Genomic DNA, 12,316 nt, shown 5'->3' on the forward strand with positions numbered 1-12,316 from the left:
TTCCTTAAGCAGAAGCTGGCTTTGCACTTTACAAACACAAAGGATCACCTCCTCAGAAGGCCACCCGTAGAATGAACTTGTGCTGGGGTTAGTTAGCTTGGGGTTGCCTAGCAACGCCGTGCACCTACCAGGGCTGTTTTCTTCCTCTTCAAGCTAAAAGCTAAGTCCCGTCCATTAATTCCCAGCTACCCTGAAACTTCTCAGAGATTTGCCAGCTTCCTACTGCTCATGTTTTCATCTTCCTCATGTGATGTGGAGAAAACCTGCTACTGTGGTCTGTTTATTTCACTTCAGTTGGTCGGCAGGGGAAGGGTGGGGAGGAAGCAAGAGAGAAAGAGAAGGGGTTAAAAAAAAAAGCCTCATTCAATCTAGAAATATATGTATTTTGGGTGCGTATCTCTGACTGACACGCTAGTGTTTTTTGCAGATTTAAATCTGATGTAGCGGACGTGGGTTTCCTATACAATGAGGCTTCTGTTGACACATTGGACATGAATTTAGTCAGACATGAGACCTCAAAGTAGCTAAATAACAAAGCTCCACCAAATAGATACCATGCTGAGCAAATGTTGATAGGTCTGTCATTTAGTGTATTTTCTGTGATCCGTTCCCCAAAACTCTACCAGTAGAAATTGTTAAAGCTGAAGGTAGCTGGAGGTTGAAGAAATTCTCTTTTCCTTGAGAATCTGTGAAATGTCCCTTGGGCTTTTCCTACTGAGCTCATTTTGTTCCTGCAGAAATGTTTGTGGCATTTCTCTGCAACTGGGGATGGCTTTCCCTCCACATACCCTCTCATGGTAGGAAGTGAACAGGGGTTTTCCAGGCAGGGCCACAGTCAGGAAAAGCATGGAAATGTGAATCTGGGCTTTGTGAGGAGAGGTGTGTAGACCAAACAAGCTTTCTCCAGGTGTGCCCACACTGGTGATTTACTTGCCTGCTGGACTTAGCGCCAGGCTGTGCAACAAAAGAAAACTGTTTCCCTGGTAAGAGTCTCCTTGTTTGCCCTCTCAAGACAGCTCAGCTTCCCTAGGGAGTGCCCCACATAGGTCTCCTCTGTTGCATGCACTCCTCACCCAGATCCCAATCCAATACCACCTTCTGGAAAGGATGAGAGGCAGCAAACACTGAAGAGTGAAACTCCTCTTCTTAAAGAAGTAAAACTTAATTGCATACCCTTGAGACCTTACTTCTTAGGAAGATGCCTTTAAATTCCCACCACCGGCCAGACACAATGCCTCATGCCTGTAATCCTAGCACTTTGGGAGGCCGAGGCTGCAGGATCATTTGAGGCCAGGAGTTCAAGACTAACCTGGGCAACATAGCAAGATCCCATCTCTACTAAAAATTAAAAAGAAAAAAATTGCTGGGCTTGGTGGCACACACTTGCAGTCCTACCTACTCAGGAGGCTGAGGCAGGAGGATCACTCAAGCCCAGGAGTTCAAAGTGGCGGTGAGCTATGATCATGCCACTGCACTCCAGCCTGAGTGATAGAGTGAGACCCTATCTCAAATTCCCACCAGTGCCATATGCACATACTAGGTTTATCAGCATTCTCATAAGGGGTACTCAAGAGAAAAGAAGGAATATGCTAGGTGAAGGCCTCTGGAACACTGGAGAGAGGAATAGGGGAGATGCATGCTTTTGATTCACAAGATTTGGGCCAGGAAGGTTTCAAATCAATTACTTCCATCATTACAAAGCTTTTTATCCTCCGCCATGGCCCAATCCAGCCTGCACTTTATGTAGTTTAAAAATAGGCGTAGAAAAAGATGGAAACAGAGATGGTGGCAGAGGTAGAGATAGGATTCGAGATAGATATTCGAGGAAATTACTTTCTGGGGAAAATTAAATTAATGGTCATTGGGGTATATTTAAATTAAGTAAGAAAACATATCCCAGTGCACAACTCTGCAAATTTACTAGAAGTCATTGCATTGTACACTTAAACCAGGTGAATTTTATGGTGTATAAATTACGCCCCAATAAAGCTGTGAAAAGAAAGAAAAATGAGAAGATGTCTAGGAATTCTTGCCAGCATGAAGGTTTTGTGAGTGTGGCCACATCCTAGTAGTTCTCTGCTTCTCTCCTACCTGTTATAAAGAGTCACGGAGGCTCTGCTAGTGGGACCTTTCCCCTCTCTCTTTAGTGCACCTCCTTTCTCCACTTTCCTCCCCCAGACTCCCTTTGTCCAAACTCAGATCAGGAGAGTGCTGGCTGCAATTGTTTTGGGTCCTGGAGTAATTAGAAAATTACACAGGCAGCTGATTCTGCACAGGCACGTGAGCGCATGCTCACACACACACACACACACACACACACACACACACACACCAATAAAGGAAAAGAAATCCACAAAATAAGAACTACTGCTACCCCACCACCCTTCCCGCAAGCACATATATTTTTTTCTTCTATCTTTCCCCGATTCATGGCACCCAGCATCTATACCCTCCACAGCCTTCGAATCCTGCAGTATTTTCAAATCGTGCCATAAATAGGTTGAGTGATAAGCAGCCAACATCTTTAAGTGCCCCTTAAAACTAAGTATTACCTGTACAAGCATATGAAAATAGCTCAGCAGAACCATCCAGTGTTCGGTCATGAGAAGCTCATGATAATCCTATGTAAATATGTATTTAAAACTCTGAAAGATGGCGGGTACTTTGCCTCCATCCTGGGTTGATAGGGAATTTTTTCTCTTCTATGGAAGAGCACTTCTTAAAAAAAGAAAAAAAGAAAGAAAGAAAAGCTTCTTTTCAGTAGCATTGATCCTGAGCTATTGGCTGGAAATCACAGCCTAGCTAGTCTGGTTGTCAGCTCAGCACTGGTTTAGTTGTCTGGGATGTGCATTGAACTCCCCGCTTTGGGAAGGTTGCCTCTGACCTAGGTCAGTTGTCACTGGGGATCCCCTGCATCTGCGACCCCACTCTGTCTTGCTACTGCATGCGTTGCCTGCTCCCTTGACTCTGTGGAAGGCAGGCGCGGGCCCCACTGTGAGGCTGGCCCAGCGGCTGCCCTGCGGCCTTGCTCCCCTCTGCATGGCTCCCCTGCTTCCCCAGCGCAGCCTCACGTCCCTCCTTCTCATCCTCTCCATTTCTCCAACCAGATGGCTGCCCTGACTTGTGCAACGGTAACGGGAGATGCACACTGGGTCAGAACAGCTGGCAGTGTGTCTGCCAGACCGGCTGGAGAGGGCCCGGATGCAACGTTGCCATGGAAACTTCCTGTGCTGATAACAAGGATAATGAGGGAGGTGAGCACGCATCTTCTCATTCCCAGCCCCTAAGATCAGAGCGTTGTCCATGCTTTTGTCATGAGTCATTTTTCTTCTGAAAGACCTCCCCTGCACTATTGTCAAATGTTGTTGTAACATTTTCTTTGAAGCAAATGCAGCAGAGAACAGGTATCCTTATGCCAGGGGGGATCTCTGGGAGACACCAGCTGGAGGCACTGGGGTTGATGCTGGCTCAGAATTCCCAAGTGTCCATTGCCACATAAAGGTGGCTGGACCCTGGCACTGCCTTCAGGGTGACCAGTCCTGCCAGACCTTTCAGGGCTGGGGACAACAGTCGGTGACAATGAGGATGACAATCTATGCCTACCACACTAGGCTGTCATAAGCAATGCCTGCTGCCTTCATCCTTACAGCCCTTTGAGATGTCACTTTACAGATGAGGAAACCAAGGCCTGAAGAGTGATTAAGTAACTTTTTCGAGATAATCCAACCACCATTAGTAAAATTGAGACCCAAACCCAACTGAGGCTCCAAAGTGTCTGTTCTAACTAGTTGTCAGCAAACTATGGTCCATGGACCAATCCTGGCCTGTGAGCTAAAAATAGTTTTAACATTTTTAATGGCTGGGGGGAAAAAATCATAAAAATAACAATATTTGATGGTGTGTAAATTATGTGAATTCAAATTTTGATGTTTATAAATTTTTAAACAGCTTTATTGAGGTATAATCAACATATAAAAGCTGTGTATATGGCTGGGTATGGTGGCGCACGCCTGTAATCCCAGCACTTTGGGAGGCCATCACCACCATCAAGGCCATAAACATGTCCATCACCTCCCAAAGTTTCTTCCTACTGACTGAACCAAGGGTCGGGCTGCTTGTTTTCAAGGTTCAATAACAAGATGCAGACAAACTGGGGAAGTAACCAGAAATAAACTCTCCCAGGTACAGGGAGAAGGCCAGAGATCATTCACAGGCCAACACAAAATTACAAAGTTTTCCAGTGCATATATACCTTCTAAGCTATGTGTCTATGTGTAAGTGTGCATTCATCTGAAGACACAAGTGATTGATTCCATCTAATCTATAACTAAGGTTTGGGTCCTGGAGAGCTTCTTCCAGAGCCTCAGTAAATTTGCTTAATCTAGATGGGTCCTGATGCCAGGGGTGATAACCCTTATCTTGTCTCCAGCTAAGGTGTGGAGGTCTGGGGAGTTCCTTTAGACTCCCAATAAAACTTGTTTAATCCTAAACGGGTCCTGGTACGAGGAATGTAAGAATTCCTTCATTATCTCGTGAAGGTTCAAGGCCCAGGAAAGGCCTAGGCAAGACTCTTGGTGGGCTTTTGTTACATTCCAGCCTTTGTGTAAGGGCGCTGGCTCTTTCCGCCTATAATATTTAACCTAATCATTCATTCAGTGCCAAAACAGTTGTCAGGGAAGCCTGCCTGTTCAGCTGTTGCTGAGACATAGCCTGCCACACTGCTCTCTTTGTGATTATTGTTGTGGGGTGACTTTTTGGTTTTAGAAGTTTATGTGGTAAGAACATTTCAATGTGAGATCTACCCTCTTAGCAAATTTTGAGTATACACTACTTTGTTAGCTATAGACACTATGCTATGTGGTAGATCTCCAGAATGTCTTTATCTTGCATCAGTGACACTTTGTACCCCTTAACCCACACCTCTCCATTTATTGGAATATAACCATGCCCATTTGTTTATGTTTGGTCTAGGGCTGCTTTCACTCTCCATTTCAGAGTGGAGTCACAACAAAAACCACTTGGCCATCAAAGCCTAAAATATTTACTCTCTGGCCCTTTACAGGAATAGTTTTCTGTCCCCAATTCTAAACCTCTGAGCTGAATTTCCCCATGTTACTTCCTGATGGAGTGCTAAGTTTCTGGGGCTAAATGAGGTTGGCTTAGCCTGTGGGCCACCTGATCTCCTAAGAATACTGTGGAATGTTCCCTAGAATTTAGTACAGGTGTGTTATCCACCCCCACCAAAATTACTAACTGGTCAGAATTCACTAGGAGCAGAAGTTGTTTCAGAGTGTAAGAAGATCCATGAGTCCAATCATTTGATTTAACAAAAATGTATTTAGTGCCACCTTGGACCAGCCATTGAAACCTAGGAATATGAATGACCAAGCCAAAGTCAATCACTGCCTTCCTGGTCCCAACAGGTCCTTTCAGTGATGTCCAGAGCAGGGTGCAATCCATCAGGGTGGTGGATGAGAGTATTAGATACTCTATTTTTATTTGTTCTCATCCTCTTAATGGATATTTTGCAGTTTCCATAATTTATGATTGCCATTGTGCCTGTATGTAATTTGTAAATAAACAGATGTGCACACACTGATAGGAATACACAATCAAAACAGTTTACAGACCTGATGTGGTTTACAGAGCTCCCATTCATTCATTTTCTCTCTCCTGAAACAGAGCCAAAAGAGAAAGCACTTTAATTCATTTTTTAACAAGTTAAGGCATAACTACATAATGCATTTTTTTTTCCAAGTCAGAATCGCACGACTTTTGCTGGTAAGATTCACTGTTTTTCCTTCTGCCTCCCTGGCGATTTCACTGAGCACAGCGGTTGCTTACAGATCAGCTTCTACTTCCAGAAAGGAGATGCTCTCCTGGCTCCCTTCCCTGTTCCTGGTGTCAGCAGCTGAAAGCATAACAAATGGCTGGAATGCTGCACAGAGGGAAGAGAGGAAAGTCTGGGGGACCATCTCCCCAGCATACCCTGCATTACCCACCTCCCTCCCCACCAGCCCTACCCCTGATCCCAGCTCCCACCCGGCCAAAACCAAATTCCTGTAATGATGGGGCTAAAAGAGGCTCACAGGGTCCCCAGTCCTAAGGGTTGCCCACCAGGCACAATTCAGGATCCCCCCCTGACTGGCAGAGACAAAGCAGTCTAAAGGCAGGGCACAAAAGCAAATGAGGCAGTGATTATGCTAAAGACAATAATGGCCTTGTTATGGGAACTATAAAAGCAAACCTCCCAAGGAAGTAATTAACCACAAAGAAAAAAAAAAAAAAAAGAAGGCTGCATGGTGTTTATAAAAAGAAACTCCCAGTTAATTCAGAGTTGCTTATGTCAGGTGAGAAGGGTAGACACCAATTCTGTCTCACCTGGCGTAAGCAATTCACAATTAACTGAGTTCTTTTTTTGGAGGAGATTCCTTGGTGTAGAGTATCCTTTTTATGGTTAATGACTTCCCTAGGAGGTGTGCTAAGCACTTTGCTGTTTATTGATAAATATTAAGGTTGCTCCTCATCAACTCCAGATTTAATCCTGCAGCACACTAATTATATCACTCTTTTTGTTTGGTTGGGGTGGGGGTGGGAGTTCTGCCCTAGTCTCTGTCCTGCTTTGTGAGTTTTCAAGAAGGGCTATATGAGTTTATAAACCTGGCAGTGGGTCAGAGGCACCCAGGAAGAACATGAATGCAGACCCGGGGAGCAGCTGCAATGAACACATTGTTATAAATTTCGTGAATGGGCAAAATAATACAGCAATCTACCAAAGTGGACTGGAAAAGGCAAATCACTTTTCCATCTAGAAACACTCGAAAAAAAATCTGAAGGGATATATATTTTTTTATTTTAAACTGAGATGGATATAGATACAAATACAGATAGAGATATCTGAAACCTTTAACAGTCTTTTTTCAACCTAGGTTCCTCTATGAGAGAATTAAGCCCTAATACTTTATGGACACTAGTAGTTCTGAAACTTCAGCATGTGGCAAAACCACCTTGATTCAACACAGAGTGCTAAGCCCTATCCCTAGAGCTCCTGATTCTCTAAGTCTGGGGAGGGCGGTGCAAGACTTTGAATTTCTAGTAAATATCCCAGCAGTGCTGACACAGGGGACGCTGATGCAGGTCCTCCTTGAGAACCACTGTCCTAAGCCATCCGATCTATGCAATGAATTAACTTCTCTCCTGTGCATCTAGAATGGTACTGGATAAAGTACCTCCTTTGGAAGAACTGAGAAAACTTTCACTCATATATGCTCTGTAGTTAGCAGTGTTGAGATGAAAATCCCTGTTGGAGAAGGCTGCCTTAGAATATCCCCGCCAAAACAGTTTATGCCGATTCCCTGCCTTCTCATCCTCTTGGCTTTCAAAGTCTCCAAACACCCCTAGTCATGTGACCGCCGCTCATGTAACCTCAGGAAGCAATGGCTGATTCTGAAGGGACAAGCCTTACTTGCCCATGGCCACTAAAAAGAAGTGGAAATGGTTCAGACAGACATGGCAGCCAGCAGACTGTCTTTTTAGTAGTAAGAGATCTTCACTTGAACTGCTCACCCCAATTTGAAAAAGAAGAGACTCAAAGAAATATTTTTGCTTACAGAAGACAAATACCAGCTCATTAAAGTCTGAGAATACACACAACATGTGCACCAAGTGACAGGCGGATAATATTTAATTATCACCACCAAGACAGAGGTGCGAGATTTAGTTCATCACAGCCAGGGGTAGGAGAGAGGGTGTAGAGTTCCTCTAAAAGTGGGAACCTCAAGGTGAGGAGGCGTTGTTAGACCGTCTGACCTGGTGAGACAGTCCTTACTCCTTCTCCACTCCCCTTTATCACCCTGAACTTAGAGTCAGGAGCCCTAGCCCTCCCATCATTTCAAGCTGGCATAGGAGTGAGTCTGAAGCTCCTGTGGAATCCTATGAGATGCTTTCTCCCATCTGTGGGCAGCAGTGACAGTGGAGACCAAGGGAGGCGATGTCATAACCACATCACCTGGACATAGGGGTAGGAGGAAGCCCTTTTTAGGCTGAGCTCGTCCTCAGTCACCCCGCATCACTTTCTTCCTTACTAAACTAGGAGAGATGTCTTTTTCCTCCCGTTCTGTTTCAACACAGCATTGAAAGATGTTTTGCACCTTCTCTTTCACGTCCCTGGTTTCTGAACAGGTGACACTGTATCATCATAATTGATTGAGAGCTTGGGCTTCAGAGTCAGCCTTTGTATCCCAGCTCTGCAAGTCACTTTGCTTCTCAAAGTCTCAATCTTCTTATCTGCAAAATAGGCATGGCAATGCCAATGCCACTAGCTGGTGTGAAGTTTAAGTGAGAAAATGTATGTGATATATTTTACAAGACACCTGGCTCATAGATGCCCTTACATATTGGCTGCTGCTAGCATTGACATTATTAATATTAATGTTATTTTCTAGAAAGGAGACCAAATTCATATAGATGGAATCCAACCAATAATTTTTCCAGTGTACACAACCACAAAGAGTCTAACTTTGTGCTTATTGAACTTCAGTGCTGCGTGACTGTGTGGAGGGCTTGTTTAAAAGTCAGATTTCTAAGTCCCTACCTTAGAGGTTCTGATTTATTAGTCAGATATAGGATCCAAGAATCTGCACTTCTACCAAGCAACCCAGAGTGTCTGATACAAGTGTGTTTGCTCTGCAGGTGACATTTTGAGATAAACTTTTTAAAATAATGGCTTTTCCTGGGTGGGCTGACCCAGCCTAATGTCACAGTGCTTACGCCCCAAACCCTTTGCCCTAGAATCCCCAAAACACAGGAGTGCAGTGAGGAGAGGGGAATTTTATTTCAGGAAGAAATAAGTAGCTGAAAAGACATGAAGTCTGGGCATGGTGGCTCACGCCCATAATCCTAACACTTTGGGAGACCAAGGTGAGTGGATCACTTGAGCTCAAGAGTTCAAGACCAGCCTTGGCAACATGGTAAAACTCCATCTCTACAAAAAATACAGAAATTAACCAGGCAGGCATCCTGGCATGTGCCTGTAGTTCCAGCTACTCAGGAGGCCGAGGTAGAAGGATTGCTTGCTCAGGAAGTTGAGGCTGCAGTGAGCCGTGATTACGCTATTGCACTCCAGCCTGGGTGACAGTGTGAGACCCTGTCTCAAAAAAAAAAAAGACCTGAAGATATTTTTCCATTTAGGTCCTTAGTGAATGACTTCAGTATGATTTAGAAGTTCTCCATTCTTGGGTGGAGAGTTGGCTAATGTTTGTTTCAACGTTTAAAAACCTTTAACTCTCTGTCATTGGGGTACGAATTCATCCATCCACTCATCCATCCATCCATCCATCCATTCATTAGCTTATTCATTTATGGCTTAACAAACATTTGTTGAGGGTTTACTAAATGTTAGACCCTGAAAATAAGCCTTTAGAATACTAAAGCAAACATGACACATGTCCACAAAGAGCTCACTATCCATCTACAAAGGTGGATAAACACATTGTTATTATTATTATTACAGTCCAGCATGTGAGAGGTGACAGGGATGGACCATCTTATTAGATGGCAGTAGTTCAGTGGGAGCATAGCAAAGGGACTGTCACATGAATGGGTGTCAGGAGCATGACATGAGAGAAAGCCCAGCCCAGTGTTAAGGCCAGGCTCTTCAGCTCGTTCCCATGGAGTGTCCTCAAAGCCACAGATCTGTGTATCAGTAACCCCTGGTAGAGGCTCTTCAGACCACTAGCAGTTTCTGTAGTTCCCTCTGTAAATGAAGGACTCCACACTGGCTTCTCCGCAGAGCAGTATTTCCCACCCTACCTCCATCTGCAAGGCTTGGTTCCTTGCTTCACTCCAAAAGAGGCTGCCTTGGGTTAAGAGACGTAGATGCTGGCCTGAGCTCCGGGCATGCCATCCAAGGCACTCCAGCCAGGTCTAAATGAGGAGAAATAACACTGGAGTCTGTCCAAAGCACTTGGAACAGACAAAACGCACCCCTCGCCCACTGCCTCCTTCCGCTCCCTCCCCATCCCATAACCATCCAAATTGGTTTGACACGATTCAGGAATGCTCTTCCAGCATTTATCTCACTTGTTAATTAATAACTCACCTTGTCTGTGCATTTAGCAGAGCCAAGCTTGGGACTTCAGGGACTCCAAAAGGGTTCTGGTTCCCAGGCCCAAATAGTCCAGTTTCTTCCTCCAGTGAGAGACAAAGCTTGGTGAACCCATTGTAAATGCCTTGATTAATATATCCCAATCATGTTGATGGATTGGTTGGGTGGGGAACAGCTTAAAAGTACAACATTGTGCTATTAATTGGGTTGGATGAGGATTGCCTTTGCAGTCCAAAGACCTTGTGGCAAATGTAGCTGGGCCATAAACAGAGTCCCTGATTAGCTCCCAGAGAGAAAAGCAATGTATCTAATGCTTAGGAGGAAAACTTGGCCTTGAGGACACTGCCAGCTGGCCAGATGCTGGGTCTCTCTTCTTTAGGAGGGAAGTAGAATTAGCCTCAACTGAGATCCTCAGGGAACACATAGCAACAGGGATCTGAAATTATTCTGGCTCTTCCAGTTGAAATAAGATCTTTGACTTCCTGGGCATATTTGACTAGAGAATCTTCTGTTTAGAAAACTGTAAGGTAGAGGTTCAGTTTTCTTTTATTCTACTGAGGTTTAGAAAAAAGATAGAACCAACTGGGCACGGTGGCTCATACCTGTAATCCCAACACTTTGGGAGACCAAGGAGGGTGGATCACTTGAGGTCAGGAGTTTAAGACCAGCCTGACCAATATGACGAAACCCTGTCTCTACTAAAAATACAAAAATTAGCCGGACATAGTGGCTCACACCTGTAGTCCCAGCTACTCATGAGGCTGAGGCATGAGAATCTCTTGAACCCAGGAGGCAGAGGCTGCAGTGAGGCAAGATCATACCACTGCAGCACTCCAGGCTGAGTGACAGAGCAAGATTCTGTCTCAAAAAGAAAAGAAAGAAAGAAAGATAGAACCTATTCTCTTGCATATAAAAATTATAATCAGTAAGATTTTTGAGAGCTTACATATGCCAAGCGCGGTGCTGAGCTTGTCCTGCACCTGGGTTACAGGAACAGCCTCGCAAGTGGTCTCCCTGCTACTCCTTTTGCTGTCTGCTCTCTGTTCCTCCACACAGCATCCAGAGGGACTGTTTTGGTATGTTGATGCAAAAGTTATTGCAGTTTTGACCACTGAAAGCAATTAATTTTGCACCAACCTAATACACTGTAAATCTCATCATTCCATGTTCTCAAAGGGTTTCTCATGAAGTTAGAATCAAAATCAGATGGTTTTTTTTCACCTTGGCTTAGAGGGCCCTCTGTGTGTCCCCTGCCTTGTCTCTGACCTGTCCTCCCCCATCCCCTCCGGAAGCTCAGCCTCATCCACTCTGGCTGGTGTTCAGACCACACAAGTGCAAAGATTAGTTCCACCCGAGAGTCTTTGCTAGTGCAAGGTGGAAATGCCCAATCCAGGCACACTGTGTCACTGGCTCATTGTAGTCATTCAGTTCTCAGCTCAAATGCCTGAGAAGGACTTACTATGCAGTCTTCCTCTGTCTCTCTCCCATCAACCATTAGTGTTTCCTTTATGGAAATACCACACTCCTAAATTTTCTCAAACTATTATTCTTGTAGGTTCTCTGTTTCTTCACACTAGACTATAAGTTCAATGAGTCTATTTCATCATATTATTTCCATTATACAGATAAGGATACAAAGGCTCAAGAAGTTAAGACTCAGAATAGGCTTTTCAGCTAACCACCATGATATATGGCTTTTCTCCTTTAAAGCCATTGGCTCGTTTTTTCTAAAACACTCAAAAACTTTGGACGGTGTTTCTGAAGAAGATTCAAACAAGTACAGAATGTGTGTTGCTGCAAAGAAGCCTTAGAAAAAATCACCTCAAAGACAAAACTTTTCCATTGAAAACCTTTTCCTGGTACGTGTAATTGACCATTGAATTAGTTTTTTTGTTTGTTTTTGTTTTTTTTTTAAAAAAAGGTATTTAAAGTTTATAATTTACCCAACACAGCACTTTCAGGCTTTTTTAATCAAGTCTTTATTAGTTTAAATGGTTATTAAGTGTCTCTGAAGGGATTATGTTTTTTTCTCCCGATTAGATGACAAATCAAATATTCATTATGAAATTGTGATGAAAATGCATAATCTGAAAAAAAATTTTAATCATGTAAATCACTATGGACTTATTTTAGGGAATTAAAGGATGAAAACGCAGATTTCACTGGTGGCAAGGAGGTAATGTTGATATCGTTATGTTGGCTTCCTGTATT

General features: G+C 43.9%; 1 protein-coding gene across 1 annotated transcript in view; it reads left to right on the plus strand.

The window, feature by feature from the left end:
* Positions 1-12,316, plus strand: part of TENM2 (teneurin transmembrane protein 2) — a 689,205-nt gene that overhangs the window by 585,864 nt on the left and 91,025 nt on the right. The window contains exon 12 of the mRNA XM_015141369.3: positions 3,108-3,254. Coding sequence (XP_014996855.3) covers positions 3,108-3,254 — 147 coding nt within the window. The remainder of the gene's footprint in view (positions 1-3,107; positions 3,255-12,316) is intronic.

This window comes from Macaca mulatta, chromosome 6 (genome assembly GCF_049350105.2).
Source record: "Macaca mulatta isolate MMU2019108-1 chromosome 6, T2T-MMU8v2.0, whole genome shotgun sequence".
Taxonomy (NCBI): domain Eukaryota; kingdom Metazoa; phylum Chordata; class Mammalia; order Primates; family Cercopithecidae; genus Macaca; species Macaca mulatta.